This window comes from Salmo trutta, chromosome 6, assembly GCF_901001165.1.
Source record: "Salmo trutta chromosome 6, fSalTru1.1, whole genome shotgun sequence".
NCBI classification, from domain to species: domain Eukaryota; kingdom Metazoa; phylum Chordata; class Actinopteri; order Salmoniformes; family Salmonidae; genus Salmo; species Salmo trutta.
In genome coordinates, this window is record NC_042962.1 from 53,035,832 (window position 1) to 53,051,398 (window position 15,567).

Sequence of the window (15,567 nt, forward strand, 5' to 3'; positions counted from 1 at the left end):
TGACAGGAACAAATTGCAAAAATAGCTCAAGTTATCTCCCTCACTAACTTCAAACATCAGCTATCAGAGCAGCTTACCGATCGCTACAGCTGTACACAGCCCATCTGTACACAGCCCATCCAACTACCTACCTCATCCCCATATTGTTTTTCACTTACTTTTTTTTGCTCTTTTGCACACCGGTATTTCTACTTGCACATCATCATCTGCACATCTATCACTCGTTAATTTGCTAAATTGTAATTACTTCGCTACTATTGGCCTATTTATTGCCTTACCTCCTTACTTCATTTGCACACACTGTATTTAGATTTTTCTATTGTGTTATTGACTGTACTTTTGTTTATCCCATGTGTAACTCTTGTTTTTTGTCGCACTGCTTTGCTTTATCTTGGCCAGGTCGCAGTTGTAAATGAGAACTTATTCTCAACTGGCTACCTGGTTAAATAAAGGTGAAATATATATATTTGTAAATAAAGAGCAGCATTCAGGGCTCGACCCACCCAGTTTATAATAAAGAATGGTATTCATTAGGCTAGTGTCTCTAGGATTAGAGAATGTATGTGATGGCCTCTAGATGGCAGCATAAGGACATGTTTGTAATTATCTGTCATTGCGCATATGAATGAATGTTCAAAACAAGGACATATAAAGTCATTTCTAAAGCATCATCCAGCATTGTGTACAAGAATGTAGTTGTTTATTTCAAAGTGGTTGCTTCTCATGACTTGCAAGTCAATAAACATGTTGAGAATTGTGGCACCAATAGCAACTGTTTCCATCCTAAATAATTGTAAATATTTCAAAATAAATGTAATTGCAAAAATAAACATGAGCAACAAAATATTTCTGAAAAAATAATAATCAAAGAATACAATGTGTTGAATTTAAATTTCAGTATAAACACTCGCTTCAAAGTAAATTAGAATGTAGTAATGAACGTTAAACCATTAAAACAATATTCAAAGCAGCAGAATGATTGGAAATACTTGGGTGGAGGGGGGTAATCTCAACCAAAGCAGCAGAATGATTGGAAATGCTTGGGTGGAGGGGGGAGGGTAATCTCAACCAAAGCAGCAGAATGATTGGAAATGCTTGGGTGGAGGGGGGAGGGTAATCTCAACCAAAGCAGCAGAATGATTGGAAATGCTTGGGTGGGTGGGTGGAGGGTAATCTCAACCAAAGCAGCAGAATGATTGGAAATGCTTGGGTGGGGGGGGTAATCTCAACCAAAGGAATGCAATAAGTAATAGTAAAAAATGTAGATATCTATTTTTGTAAGAATAAAAAAGTTCACACAGAGTAACAAATTGTATATGGTCCAAAATGTTTTTTTGTTTTCTGTCTGGTAAAATAACTGAAGAGTTGAAAACCAACTTCCTGCTCATTGTTGAATTGCATCACCATGTTAATTTCAAATCTCGAGAATGAATGTGCCTTGAATGAATAAATGACAAGCTCTGCTCTACTTTGTCAGTACACAGCATATTAACAATTCATATTGAAACTGTCATTTCCTCAAAACATCCACAGGCTCTGAACCATAAACCCTGTAAAATATATTTCTGGCCAGCTACATTGTCAGACATGTAACAGTGTCCATCTTAAGCTAGATCTATGGTCCTCCAATTAAACTGACGCTATACGAGCAGTCTGATGCCATTTAGCAGGTTTGTAAACATGCAGTGACAGACAATGAACTCTGATGTCACTGTTTTGACTGGTGAAGGAACTTCCTCCCCACAGTGCCACCTGTCCACGCGGAATATTAGGTGCATTTGCAGGGACTCGCTTTGGCTTCTTTGGCTGTGTAACTGGAGGTGAGCCATAGTCACCAGATGACCTCACCAGATGACCTCACCAGACTGTCTCAATGGATTAATAATATGGCAATTTAGAGATCCGGTTCAAGGTAGCCGTTTCCATGTTCATACCATTTCTTTCTTTGTCCTCTCTACCATGGCCAAGTAGTGTCAAGCCAAACCAGTTCATGCTAGCCCTTTCCTCGTCCTTCCTTCGGGGCTGGTTAGTGGTCAGTCAGTTTTTGAAGGCCCCACAGCGGCTGGCTCTGCAGATGAACTCTTTGAGCATGTTGCCATCAATCTGCCAGAAGGCTGCAGTCTGGGTCACCTCTGTCAGGTGGTTCACACAGAACTTGAAGCAGAACTCCTCCAGGTCCTACAGGGGAGCGATCACATCCAGTCACAGTATGAACACGGGTACAGTATACAGCAGGTCAGCAACAAGCGGCCTGCGGGCCAAAACCGGCCCCCAAGTGATTCTTTTGGGGCCCCCTTAGTTTTGGGTCAGAAAAGACTGTAAAGTCACCAGGAATTCAATTTTTAAAAAACAAACAGTTTAACGTAAGGTAATCAAGTTATCTTTGTTATTTTCAAATAAAATCTATTTTGGGGCTTAGTTGTATCCAATTTGTAGAGTACAACTTATTATAATTATGTTCCAGCACCCCGACCATCCGCTACACGTCAAAAATCGGCCCGCGGCTGAATCTAGTTCCCTACCCCTGGTATACAGTACCTAAATAGGTATAAGATGGTATACGAGGTCATCTGACTAATATGTCCATAATGACATGGCTAACGTCTCTCGTATAAGGCAGCCTCAAGAAGCTTGTGGTAACCAGTAAGCATCTGAGTGGTTAACCCTTATTAGTGACAATCTGTCACAGTGTGTCTCACCTCAGCGTCGTATCGCACGGCGGCAGAGAGCAGAGAGAAGGCATTCTCCACGGTGATGCCTCTCTTGATGATGTGTTGACACAGACGTTTCAGACGGTTCTCACAGTAGGATGTGGCCAGGTCCAACAGGCCTGAAACAGAGACACAGTTTGTACACACAGCGGCTTTCCTATGGGTGGACTTTAACTCAAAGTCATTTGTTTTGAGTCTGGGGCCCCGTATGATCCTAAATAGGATTCCTGGTTAGTCCAACTCACCGATGGCGTCCTCTGGGGGCAGGTCTACATTGTCAGTGTAGAGGAACTCCAAGAAGGAGCGGTAGACGGGATAGGAGAACTGGTCGATCTCAATCACCTCCTTCATGTCCTCTGTCCAGTGGGACTGGAACATGGAGCGGAAGTGTTCACACCTGACAGAAACAATGATGACACTTGTGTTGTCGTGGTATGTCTATAGACAGGATTTATTGTACCTGCTTGGTCCTATTGGAAAGGCTAAAACTAGAAAAGCGACATTTCTTAAAGAAAATGTGTGCGCTTGCTTCAGCGGTTTAAAAATATATTTTTTTTACAAAAATTCACATACCGGATCTTGAGCACGGCCTTGTGTACGTGGATGTATTTCCCGTCCAAGCTGAACTTGAGGTCGGCCGTCTCAGGGCTGTCGAACTCTTTCCTCAGAGACTGGGCCACAGTCAGGAAGTCATCATGCTCTACGACAGAACACAACGCCTTAGCTGGGAATCATGGTGTGTGTGTGTGTGTGTGTGTGTGTGTGTGTGTGTGTGTGTGTGTGTGTGTGTGTGTGTGTGTGTGTGTGTGTGAGAGAGAGAGGGTTATCCTAGACCATTGGTTAGGGGTACCTCCTACTTAGAGATCAGAAAGAAAAAAAACACTACAACCAAGTTACATACTGCACCTTTAAATACCATTTAATAAATGATTAAATTAACTCACCCATGGAGAGTAGCCTCCACATGACAGACGGCGTAGCGAAGCAGGCGAAGACGTCGTCAGTGCAGGAGAAGTGTGTGAGGTGTGGCAGCACGATGGACTGACCCCTACACTGGCCCCACATGTACACCTGGCCGCTCTGGGTCTTACAAGCAGATGTGTGTGTGGAGTGGCACGCCGCGATCTCCACTATCCTGCTGGGGGGGGGAGTGAGTTACACACACTCTACCAAGTAACGGTACTCTCCTGTGTCTTTTGACCGCTATAAGAAATTCTGTGATTCTCGAGTGCATTGTTTCTTTACAAGTCTCCCTACTCTGTCTCTCTGTGCCACGCCTCTTCAGTGTTTTCCCTTGTTCTTTTGCTGCCTACAGCGGGCCACTCTCCCTCTCCCCTTTAAGACGAAGACAGGAAACACAAAAAGAGAAGGAAGAATGACAGGACACTGCTGAAGTCGCTGGTGTTCAATGAACTTAACTAGATGGGATATACACTATATGTACTAAAGTATGTGGACACCCCTTCGAATTAGTGGATTTGGCCATTTCAGCCACACCCATTGCTGACAGGTGTGTAAAAATCGAGCACACAGCCACGCAATCTCCATAGACAAACATTGAGAGTAGAATGGACTTACGGAAGAGCTCCGTGATTTTCAACCTTGGCACTGTCATAGGACGCCACCTTTCCAACAAGTCAGTTCGTGAAATTTCTGCACTGCTTGAGCTGCCAAAGTCAACTGCAAGTGCTGTTATTATTGTGAAGTGTAAACGTCTAGGAGCAACAGCGACTCAGCCGCGAAGTGGTAGGCCACACAAGCTCACAGAACGGGACTGCCAAGTGCTGAAGCGTGTAGTGCGTAAAAATCATCTGTCCTCAGTTGCAACACTCACTACCGAGTTCCAAACTGCCCCTGGAAGCAATATCAGCACAAAAACTGTTCATCAGGAGCTTCATGAAATGGTTTTCCATGGCCGAACAGCCACACACAAGCCTAAGATCACCATGCGCAATGCCAAGCGTCAGCTAGAGCTTCATTAGACTCTGGAGCAGCGGAAACGCGTTCTCTGGAGTGATGAATCACGCTTCACCATCTGGCAGTCAGGTGGATGAATCTGGGTTTGGCGGATGCCAGGAGAAAGCAACCTGCCCCAATGGTTAGTGTCAAATGTAAAGTTTGGTGGAGGAGGAATAATGGTCTGGAGCTGTTTTTCATGGTTGGGGCTAGGCCCCTTAGTTCCAGTGAAGGGAAATTTTAACACTACAGCATACAATGACATTCTAGACCATTCTGTGCTTCCAACTTTGTGAAAGGCGCTTTCCTGTTTCAGCATGACAATGCCCCCATGCACAAAGCAAGTTCCATACAGAAATGGTTTGTCGAGATCGGTGTGGAAGAACTTGACTGGCCTGCACAGAGCCCTGACCTCAACCCCATCGAACACCTTTGGGATGAATTGGAACGCAGACTGTGAGCCAGGCCTAATCGCCCAACATCAGTGCCCGACCTCACTAATGCTCTTGTGGCTGAATGGAAGCAAGTCCCCGCAGCAATGTTCCAACATCTAGTGGAAAGCCTTCCCAGAAGAGTGGAGGCTGTTATAGCAGCAAAGGGGGACCAACTCCATATTAATGCCCATGATTTTGTAATGAGATGTTCGATGAGAAGGTGTCCACATACTTTTGGTCATGTAGTGTAGCTTATGTCAGAATTGATTTTTCGTAGCAGGTTAGACGAATTAATGTAGCAGGCTAGGAGTATTAGGTTAGGGTTAGCTAAAATATTATACTTTTGATGTCAATTTGACAAACTGTATCCTGTCTAGCCATGACCGTATTCCATGGACACAGAAGGTTGTTGGTTTTATTGTGCCCTGTCTTGTAGCTTGATCTCAAGGCCAACCTGATGCTCATTCAAGAGTGTTATGACATGTTACACAATGTTCAGAGATAGAAATGAACATGACAAATGTCCACGATCTATTCCAATTTAAATCCCAATAACTGGTTTGCATGTTTTCAGTGAAAAGTTAATGCTTGTCAAGTGTCAAAACCATTTGTACTCCAGCCCACAACATCATGGCCCCCTCTCTCCCCTCTATTATAGTTTTGCTTCATTGTGACAGGGACAATGTAAACTCAGAGACAGATTATTCCAGATCTGGTGTGTGAGCCAATGTTTGGACTATGCAGTGTTACCGTATGGACCCACACTGGATGGAATACAACAGAGAAGACGAAGAGAAAAGAGAACTAACCGTGGGTCTCTGAAAGATGACAGTATCAACTGGGGCATTTAGTGGGCGGTAGCAGCCACCAGAGTTACATCTCAATCCTGTGAATGTGTTCTCTCCCTTACCTCTCCTTCTCAGCCATGATGTGTACAGGACTGAGCTGGTTGCTCTTGTTGCCAGTACCCAGCTGTCCGTAGGTGTTAGCCCCCCAGGCATACAGCAGACCCTCGTCTGTTAGAGCCAGGGAGTGGGCGTAGCCTGACGCGATCTGGAAGACAAGTCCTTAAGGGTTTTACACAGTGGGAGTGGACAGCAACAAGGCTCTGGGCTCAATTCTGTTTTGTATTAGTTTGAGTTGAAGTAGACATGAGTAGACGATTCAGACAGAGACATACAGGTGGTAGTAGTGTACACTAGTGTCCAGTCTTACCTGTAGTACACAGAGACCCTGGAGGGCTGCCAGGCGACAGGGGATCAGCTGGTTACCGTTGTTGCCCACTCCCAGCTGGCCATTCCCGTTGTAGCCCCAGCCAAACACCTGCAACACACAGGCCACGGTAGTCAGCAATATCTTCCTTTATGTATATGCTGCTATATAACATTTTGCTTTGACTTTCACTGGACCAGAGGGAACTATCCAATATAAACCCATCCTTCCCATGGGCTTGGTCTCTCACCTCCCCGTTGTCGAGCACGGCCATAGAGGAGGTCTGTCCACAGGCGATGCCCATCACCACTTTACCCTGCAGGCAGTTGGTCACCCTGCGGGGAGTTGGCTGGTTGGCTGTGGCACCTGAACCCACCTGGCCACAGTTGTTGTAACCCCATGCAAACACCTAGCAGATACAATCATATACACACCGACTGTCAACCCTGTACACACAATCACACCTCGTGACCAGTGATCCTAGGTAACCGTGATATTAGGTAATGCTGTAACTATCCCTTTACAGTGCTGAGTAACATATACTTCAAAACATCCAAGATAAATATTTAGGGCTACTTTTGGAAATCATTAGTCATTTCTACATCAACTCTTCAATCGTGTGTGAGACCAGGCCAGTGGGCCTGGGTTAGATGCAGCCCACCTGGACACAGTGAACAGATCGTGTGTGAGACCAGGCCAGTGGGCCTGGGTTAGATGCAGCCCACCTGGACACAGTGAACAGATCGTGTGTGAGACCAGGCCAGTGGGCCTGGGTTAGATGCAGCCCGCCTGGACACAGTGAACAGATCGTGTGTGAGACCAGGCCAGTGGGCCTGGGTTAGATGCAGCCCGCCTGGACACAGTGAACAGATCATGTGTGAGACCAGGCCAGTGGGCCTGGGTTAGATGCAGCCCTCCTGGACACAGTGAACAGATCATGTGTGAGACCAGGCCAGTGGGCCTGGGTTAGATGCAGCCCGCCTGGACACAGTGAACTGAGATAATACCTTCCTAACCTGCTGCTGGGACAAACATAAACCACTTAAAGAGACAGACAGCCTAAAACAAGTGACCACTGATCAGCCCTGGTTAGAAAACTTGAACCTGACAGGGTTCCATAGTCCACTCCACACACTGACAGGCTACACACGACCTCCACCAATACTCCACTCATGTTCACCAACAGTGTTTATATTCTCTTGAACATTATGTACCTAGCAGTAGCACTGTAGCAGTAGCACTAAGATGCTGACATCTTGAAACAGGCTTATTTCAGGGTTACAAGTGCATGTAAAAGGACTTAAACAAGCATTTCCCCTCTCCTATCCCCTCACCTCTCCATCGTGTGTCAGGGCCAGAGAGTGATGGGACCCACAGGCCACTTGTGTTATTTTCTTGTTCTGCAGGTTGTTTGAAACCAGGATGGGTGACACCCCCTGATTGGTGGTCCCGTTGCCCAGCTGGCTGTATCCATTGTGCCCCCAGGCAAACAACTCTCCCCCTGGGAGACAAACACACCAAAGTAACACAGAGCTATTTAAGTAAGCTGCACTATGACAATTATACTGGCTTTTGGTAAAGTTCTAGTGACGTGTCAACGTAGCCATTTGGTGGTGGTAAAAACAGGTAAGGCAAGTGGACAGCATACCTTCTGTGGCCAGTAAGACGTGGGGTCCACTGCCATAGCTGAGACTGACCACCTTCTTGCCTCGGAGGAAGTCTAGTTTCTTAGGGACCATGGTGCTCTGACTGTCTCCTGTCCCCAGACAGTTACTGCAGTTTAGCCCAAACACAAACACCTACAGGGAGATCAGCGACAAAGATGAAGAGGAGAAGGCAGGGAGAGGATGCCACTACATGTAATTATATTTATTTAACCAAGAAACTCCACTCAGTAACCATTTCCACTGCTTTCCAGAGACTTCTGCACTACATAAAAACTATAAAGTTATTCTATACAATCGAGACACCCCCAGTCTCACCTCATCGTCCTGGGTGATGTAGATGGCTTCGTTGGCTGAGGTTCCGAAGACACAGGCCTGCCTGATGCGGGAGACCTCCTGAGCCCCCAGCAGGGTGAAGAGGGGCCACTTCCCCACGTCCACCATGGCTGGGTACCTCACTCTGGCTCCCCGCGGTGGGGGGGTCGGGGTCAGGACGGGGGGCACAGGGGAGGGAGAAGCAGGGGCTGTGAGGCCACCACTGTCCCCGCTAACACTGTTACAAGACAACCATCAAAAGACAGACACGTACAAAACACTGTGTCTTAGTCTAAACCTCAGTGGTGAGGCACCCTGGTTTCAATTAAGGTATTCATAAATATACGTTAATAATTTCTCAAAGTCTTGTGCAGTAAGTTAGACATGACTTCAGGACTTTATAATGCCATCTCTGGATGCTCACGATGATATCGACATGGTTTTAAATAGTATTGGGCCATACAGACAACATGCAGATGGAGATGGAATGGCTTCTTTATTTGGCAAAACGTTCCCATCCAGATCTTTTAACTGTCCCATACAGTTGGTTCAATAATTGGATGACTAGCTAGGTAACGTTAGCTAACTACGTAAGTACTGCAGAGCCAACGCATCTCTGGCCAGGCACTCTGTTGACCATTGGGATTACAATCGTGTATCTCAGCCACAACAGATGCGGCATCCATTAGCCTCCTAGCTGGCTAACAGTAGTTAGCTTACCTTCTGCCAGGTAGCAAACTAGCTTGCGACATGGTAACGGTCACCTAACAGTGACTGGTCAAGCTAGCGATGTACTACGTTGAAGGCTGCACCCATGGCAGTCTCCCTTTGCTGTTTACCGTTCGTTGGCTATCTACAAAGCAAGCTAGCCCAGCACCTAGCTGGCTAGATTCAGCGCTGACTAATAGCTAGCAAGCTGTAACGTTACTGTACCTAAAGCATCGCTCCATATCATCAAGAAAACTAAGGAGAGAAACAAGAAAGACACATTTAACCGCTCGACTATTAATAAACCTACCTCAAGTAAATATGATTTGAAAGCACGATTACCAGAATAAAGCTGTCACTTCGTTGTTGTTGTCGTCGCTGATTTAAGGACGCCAAATGTACCAGGCAGCAGCTTTGAGTTTAGCGATAGTATTGCGCTCGAGCCCCAGTCCAGATCATTGGTCCAGATGGACACACTCTGACGTCATGGGCTAAAAGAAGGTGCGCTTGGTTTAGGTCATCGGCGGACACGGTGGACAGAGTCCACGGTTCAGAAGATTTTAGGACACATGCGCCTAGCCTGGGTGCCAGTCTATTGTTCTCTTGCCAACTCCTAACGCAAGAAATGGGAATTAAGAATAACAGTTTTCAGCCCTCTGGTGTTTAAAAATAACAATAAAAAACATAGGCCCAATTAAAATAATAAAAAACATACTTTCCTCCCTTGCGGTAATAATTACCCCACAGCTTTCACCAATCAAACGCTAGATCTGCGCAATGAGGGAGGATGCTTTTAGAGTATAGAGAAACTGAGAAAGCCTGTTGGTACAGCCTCTAAAAGAAGAATGTGAAAAGACTGGTTCTCATGTGACCATGTTTATATTCTGAAACTCAAACTCAGTTTTATTCACGTTGAGTGAGTCTCTAGTCACCGGAGGGCAGCAGCAAGTGAGCACACCTGACGCTTTCACGCTTACTCCCAGACAAAAATACAAAAACAATTTAAATCGAGAAGAGCCACTGGTTGCACATATCACCGAATCTCCTTTTGTTGATGCAAATCAGAGACTACCGAGGAAGACCCAACAAACCAGCATTGTTCAGAAGCAGAGGTGGGACTGCCGTACTTCCTCTTTACCTTCTACCTCAGACCCTGCTTTGCCTGGCCAAGTGTGTCTGTCATGGGGCTGTTTCTATCCAAGAGGGACATCAAGAGGACGCCCACGGTTGTTCTGATAGGCCTGGGCTCTTCTGGGAAGTCCACCCTGCTCTTCAGGCTCAAGACAGGGTTGGTGATGGATACTTCCCCCACCGTGGGCTTCAACGTGGTGACCCTGGATCTGAACCAGAAAACGGCCTTGACCTGTGCTATTCTATTACTGTTTTAGCCCAGTACTACAAACATCTCATTCCACTAATCATAATGCCTGTTATTACACTGAACAAAAAATATAAACAACAAATAACAATTTTACTGAGTCACAGTAAATCAGTCAATTGAATTAAATAGGCCCTAGTCTATGGATTTCACATGACTAGGCAGGGGTGTGGGCCTGCGAGGGCATAGGCCCATCCACTGGGGAGCCAGGCCCAGCCAATCAGAATATTTTTTTTTCCCTGCACAAAAGGGCTTTATTACAGACAGTTTCATCTACTGTCTGGGTGGCTGGTCTCAGACGATCCCGCAGGTGAAGCCGGATGTGGAGGTCCTGGGCTGGCAGGATTATACGTGGTCTGCGGTTGTGAGGCCAGTTGGACGCAATTTCTCTAAAATGACGTTGGATGCAGCTTATGGTAGAGAAATGAACATTCAATACTCTGTCAACAGCTCTGGTGGACATTTATGCAGTTAGCATGCCAATGTCATGCTCCCTCAACTTGACATCTGTGGAATGTTGTGATAACTGCACATTTTAGTGGCCTTATTGTCCCCAGCACAAGGTGCACCTGTGTAATGATCATGCTGTTTAATCAGCTTCTTGACATGCCACACCTGTCAGCTGGATGGATTATCTTGGCAAAGAAGAAATGCTCACTAACAGGAATGTAAACAAATTTGTGCACAAAATTTGAGATTAGGCTTTTTGTGTGTATGGAAAATGTATGGGATCTTATATTTCAGCTCATGAAACATGGGACCAACACAGTTTATATTTTTGTTCAGTGTAGTTTAATCAGGTGTGACAGTTCAAGTCTAGAACAAATAAATGCACATTCTGTCTCTGGTCCCATGATCAGGTTGGTAGAGTACTGGAATAGAATAACCTTTTATCCTCAACTAATGACTTGCTAAAATTGCAATATCATTAGCTAGACACTACCCTAGTTCTATAATTGGCAGGTACTACCTGGAGGGCTGTAAGGCTATGGTATTCGTGGTGGACAGTAGTGACCGGGCCAGTATAGGGGACGCTCAGAAGGCTCTGAAGAATGTCCTGTCCGACGACAACATGAAGGGAATACCTCTGATGGTGCTGGCTAACAAGAAGGATCTCCCCAACACCATGAACATCAGAGAGGTGTCCAACCAGCTGGAGCTGCCCAGCTACAAAGACCGAGCCTGGCAGATCCAGGCATGCAGCGGCCTGAAGGGAATGGGGCTCCAGCAAGCCTTCCTCTCTGTGGCCAAACTCATCAAGAAGAGCTGAGAGGAGACACGTCAGTGGAGATATCACTGTGTGAGACACTTGCCAAGTCGGAGATACTGACACTATAGTGCACTACCTAAAACTAGAACAATATGAAAGTACCTCAGAAGTAGTGCACTATAAAGGGAATAGGGTGCCATTTGAAATGCAGATTATAACGGAACAATGATTGTGGAAGAGCCAGGATTCTCAATCCAATGATGAACTAAGCGCAGGATCCATATTTGGGCATTTTGATTGTGCTATCAACATGGTTGAGATTTAACACTTAACATCAAAGCAGTTAAATGTGCCTGCTAAGGGAGACTGGAGAGTATTGTTACCCTGTGGAGATGTGGGGAAAGATGGCTAGGGAAACTAATATTTTGTTTGCAGATACATAACTTTATATTAATGATAAACTAATAAAACATGCTAAACCTAATGTAAATGTCTGTCTGCTAAATGGCATTATTTGTGTGTAGCCAGGCTTTTCTGTGTAGTGGGCATGCTAATGCCTATTATGTACATACAAAATAATGTCTATTTCCGCTTCTTCGGGGCTTGGTAGGAGGGGTGAAGTCGTTTGAGTGACAGCCATGATTGCCACAGCAGCAGCCCAGGCACCACCACCCACACCCCATTGAAGAAGACCAGGTAGATCCATAAGTAGAGCCAGTGGTCTGTGTTGAGGTTGGGGCTGCCTGCCAGCCAGTCTGGGCAGAAGGTCATCCAGCCTCCGTACAACTCACACACACACAACGTGATCTGGACAAAGTGCCTGAAAACAAACATGGAGAACTATTCACCCGGGGGGCCAGACTGTGCAACAACAAGACAAGCTAAAAACACACGTTAACCATTGAGATTCAAACAAACAATGACAAGTTTATTTAGGCTGATAACAAACTTGCGCCCAGGCTATATTTTCCATGTACAGTGCATTAGGAAAGTATTCAGACCCCTTGACTTTTTCCACATTTTGTTACGTTTAAAGCCACATTCTAAAATGTATTAAATTGGGGGGGGGGTCTCAGCAATCTACACACAATACCCAATAATGACAAAGCAAACCTGGTTTGACATTTTTGCAAATGTATTAACAATAACTGAAATATCACATTTACATAAGTAGTGAGACACTATACTCAGTACTTTGAAGCACCTTTGGTAGCGATTACAGCCTCGAGTCTTCTTTGATATGCTACAAGCTTGGCACACCTGTTTTTGGGGAGTTTCTCCCATTCTTTTCTGCAGATCCTCTCAGGATCTGTCAGGTTGGATGGGGAGCGTCACTGTACAGCTATTTTCAGGACTCTCCAGAGATGTTCAATCGGGTTCAAGTCCGGGCTCTGGCTGGGCCTCTCAAGGAAATCCAGAGACTTGTCCTGAAGCCACTCCTGCGTTGTCTTGGCTGTGTGCTAGGGTGGTTGCCCCAGTCCTTCACCCCAGTCTGAGGTCCTGAGCAGGTTTTCATCAAGGATCTCTCTGTACTTTGCTCTGTTCATCTTTCCCTCGATCCTGACTAGTCTCCCAGTCCCCGCCGCTGTAAAACATCCCCACAGCATGATGCTGCCACCATACCTCACCATAGGGATGGTGCCAGGTTTCCTCCAGACGTGACGCTTGGCATTCAGGCCAAAGATTTCAATCTTGATTTCATCAGACCAGAGAATCTTGTTTCTCATGGTCTGATTGTCTTTAGGTGCCTTTTGGCAAACTCCAAGCGGGCTGTCATGTGCCATTTACTGAGGAGTGGCTTCCGTCTGGCTACTTTACCATAAAGGCCTGATTGGAGGAGTGCTGAAGAGATGGTTGTCCTTCTGGAAGGTTCTCCCATCTCCACAGAGGAACTCTGGAGCTCTGTCAGAGTGACCATCGGGTTCTTGGTCACCTCCCCGACCAAGGCCCTTCTCCCCCGATTGCTCAGTTTAGCCAGGTGGCCAGCTCTAGGAATAGTCTTGGTGGTTCCAAACTTCTTCCATTTAAGAATGATGGAGGCCACTGTGTTCTTGGCAACCTTCCTTCAACCCTGCAGAAAATGTTTGGTACCCTTCCCCAGATATGTCCCTTGGCACAATCCTGTTTCGGAGCTCTTCGGACAATTCCTTCGACCTCACGGCTTGGTTTTTGCTCTGACATGCACTGCCAACTGTGGGACATAGACAGGTGTGTTCCTTTCCAAATCATGTCCAATCTATTGAATTTACCACAGGTGGACTCCAATCAAGTTGTAGAAACATCAAGGATGATCAATGGAAACAGGATGCCCCCAGAGCTCAATTTCGAGTCTTATAGCAAAAAATCCTTATGTAAATAAGGTATCTTTTTATATTTAATAAATGTTCAAAAAAATGTTTGACCTGTTTTCGCTTTGTCATTATAGGTATTGTTTGTAGATCGGGGGGGAAAACAGTATTTAATACATTTTAGATTAAGGCTGTAACAAAAGGGGTCTGAATACTTTCCAAATGCACGTTACATCGATGTATATGGTAATAGGTCATTCAGCACATCACATGCTGAAGACAGACACTATACAAATGTAAATTGTGACTTGCTAATGGGATGTAAACACTTGTTTATGTAATGGGACAATTCTGAATATAATAATTAGTGTTCTCTATAAAGAAATATGGTACCAATATAGAAATTAATGGCATAAAGCATGAGAAAAGCCTGACAATGAAGCATATATGAAGCATATTTAGTGCCAGTGTTCCTACCTGTAGTGTTTGTCCTTGACGATGGCATAGACAAGCACCAGCGCCAGGATGCCGTCCAGGACCACCGTCAGCAGCTCCAGGGAGACGATGGTGGGGTCAGAGTGGAGCCAGCGCTCATCTGCCTTTCCATACTCCTTCCCTACATGGACAGGATATCTGTTAGAGCAGTATCTCAATCGATTCCTGGGGGACCCCAGGGCCAGAGGGTGGGCGTTTTTGTTCTACTCCAGCACTAACAGTGATTGATATTCCATTCCTGTATATTATTCAGTTTAATGTGAGCATTTTAATACTACGTCCACTAGATGTCTCCCCACAACCAGGCTCCAAAGCACATCTCAAACACACGCACCATTGTTAATTTCATTTATATTTTGCATGATAAAAAGTTAAATGAAAGTTCAATATAAATTCATTTTTTTAATCATTTTTATTTTTTTATTGCACAGGTAGCCTACTTACAAAGTTCAGCAAAAATATTGTCTGAAGTTGCCACGGTTCCAACAAGTGACATGTAAACAAAGGGCCCTTCCTGTATGAACAAACAGTAGAAAGAGTCAAATAAGAGCTGCAAATTAGCTTTCTATATTGACAACGCCTTCTCACTCACATCACACACTCACCAAGGTAATGTGAACAATTGCGTCGTAGAAAAGCCACACGAGCACCCATCTATCAGTTCCAGAGCATTTCCTTCCCCATATCTGCGCGAGGATGTATCCCACGGCGAATTGAGCGGCGCAGGCCAGCAGAGAATAAACCGTCACCGGAGTAAAGAGAGATTGGGCATCTTTCAACGCCGCCGATACCATTTTCACAGAAAACTCGACTCAAACCATGCAAAATACTCTTTGAACTTGCAACTATTGTCTCGTCCATAAAGCTAGATAGAGGACTTATCTTTGTGTCTGTGACATTGTAGCGTCTGCCTGCCCTGCCGATGATGTCAATCTCAATTTTGAAGTAGTACATTTTCTATTTCATGATTGGCTGAACCGTCCAGATGACCCGGTTGGACATGACGCTAACAGAGTCACCAGGCGGGATCATTCAATGAAGTTGGAAGTCCCACCCAGTTGACTTCATTACAATGGTGGAAGCCCTCAATGGCACTTCCCATCCTAATATATATTTTGGGCCACTTAGAGGCCTCTATCATTCTCTATGGTCTTGTTCCAAATGGATTCCGTAGTGATTGGCTGCCGGATAAATCT

At 45.3% G+C, this 15,567-nt stretch overlaps 3 protein-coding genes across 9 annotated transcripts; 1 reads left to right on the forward strand and 2 right to left on the reverse strand.

The window, feature by feature from the left end:
* Positions 1-678: 678 nt before the first annotated feature.
* On the reverse strand, positions 679-9,790 carry LOC115196263 (RCC1 and BTB domain-containing protein 1). Of its 7 annotated transcripts, XM_029756920.1 has the most exons (14): positions 9,343-9,790; positions 9,226-9,255; positions 8,296-8,530; positions 7,962-8,112; positions 7,648-7,814; positions 6,564-6,722; positions 6,317-6,424; positions 6,012-6,154; positions 3,969-4,046; positions 3,656-3,849; positions 3,285-3,411; positions 2,957-3,108; positions 2,700-2,830; positions 679-2,178 (listed from the first exon to the last, which is right to left on the reverse strand). In XM_029756920.1, the coding sequence occupies exons 2-14, from the start codon at positions 9,240-9,242 to the stop codon at positions 2,038-2,040; spliced, it is 1,803 nt and encodes a 600-aa protein (XP_029612780.1). In that variant the 5' UTR covers positions 9,243-9,255; positions 9,343-9,790; the 3' UTR covers positions 679-2,037. The 7 variants fall into 7 exon arrangements, with proteins under 7 accessions (XP_029612780.1, XP_029612782.1, XP_029612779.1 ...); XM_029756922.1 differs by having other exon boundaries at positions 3,656-3,846; positions 9,226-9,790; XM_029756919.1 differs by having other exon boundaries at positions 9,226-9,790.
* Positions 9,791-11,151: 1,361 nt separating this feature from the next.
* On the reverse strand, positions 11,152-15,489 carry ebpl (EBP like). Its single transcript, XM_029756927.1, has 4 exons — positions 14,977-15,489; positions 14,816-14,885; positions 14,354-14,492; positions 11,152-12,408 (listed from the first exon to the last, which is right to left on the reverse strand). The coding sequence occupies exons 1-4, from the start codon at positions 15,163-15,165 to the stop codon at positions 12,171-12,173; spliced, it is 636 nt and encodes a 211-aa protein (XP_029612787.1). The 5' UTR covers positions 15,166-15,489; the 3' UTR covers positions 11,152-12,170.
* On the forward strand, positions 11,348-12,069 carry LOC115196265 (ADP-ribosylation factor-like protein 11). Its single transcript, XM_029756928.1, has one exon. It carries the CDS (start codon positions 11,367-11,369, stop codon positions 11,646-11,648), a length of 282 nt encoding a protein of 93 aa, XP_029612788.1. The 5' UTR covers positions 11,348-11,366; the 3' UTR covers positions 11,649-12,069.
* Positions 15,490-15,567: the final 78 nt, after the last annotated feature.

What these genes read in the sequence shown, in the direction of transcription:
- ebpl (XM_029756927.1), bottom strand. Translation starts at nt 15,165, where the DNA reads ATGGTATCGGCGGCGTTGAAAGATGCCCAATCTCTCTTTACTCCGGTG. An exon ending in CAATTGTTCACATTACCTTG is followed by an intron (nt 14,886 to 14,976) that starts GTGAGTGTGTGA and finishes TTGTTCATACAG; the next exon opens with GAAGGGCCCTTTGTTTACAT. An exon ending in GTCAAGGACAAACACTACAG is followed by an intron (nt 12,409 to 14,353) that starts GTAGGAACACTG and finishes GTTTGTTTTCAG; the next exon opens with GCACTTTGTCCAGATCACGT.
- LOC115196263 (XM_029756920.1), bottom strand. An exon ending in AGGGTCTCTGTGTACTACAG is followed by an intron (nt 6,155 to 6,316) that starts GTAAGACTGGAC and finishes CTTGTCTTCCAG; the next exon opens with ATCGCGTCAGGCTACGCCCA. An exon ending in GCCCCCAGAGGACGCCATCG is followed by an intron (nt 2,831 to 2,956) that starts GTGAGTTGGACT and finishes TCTCTGTTTCAG; the next exon opens with GCCTGTTGGACCTGGCCACA.
- LOC115196265 (XM_029756928.1), top strand. Translation starts at nt 11,367, where the DNA reads ATGGTATTCGTGGTGGACAGTAGTGACCGGGCCAGTATAGGGGACGCT.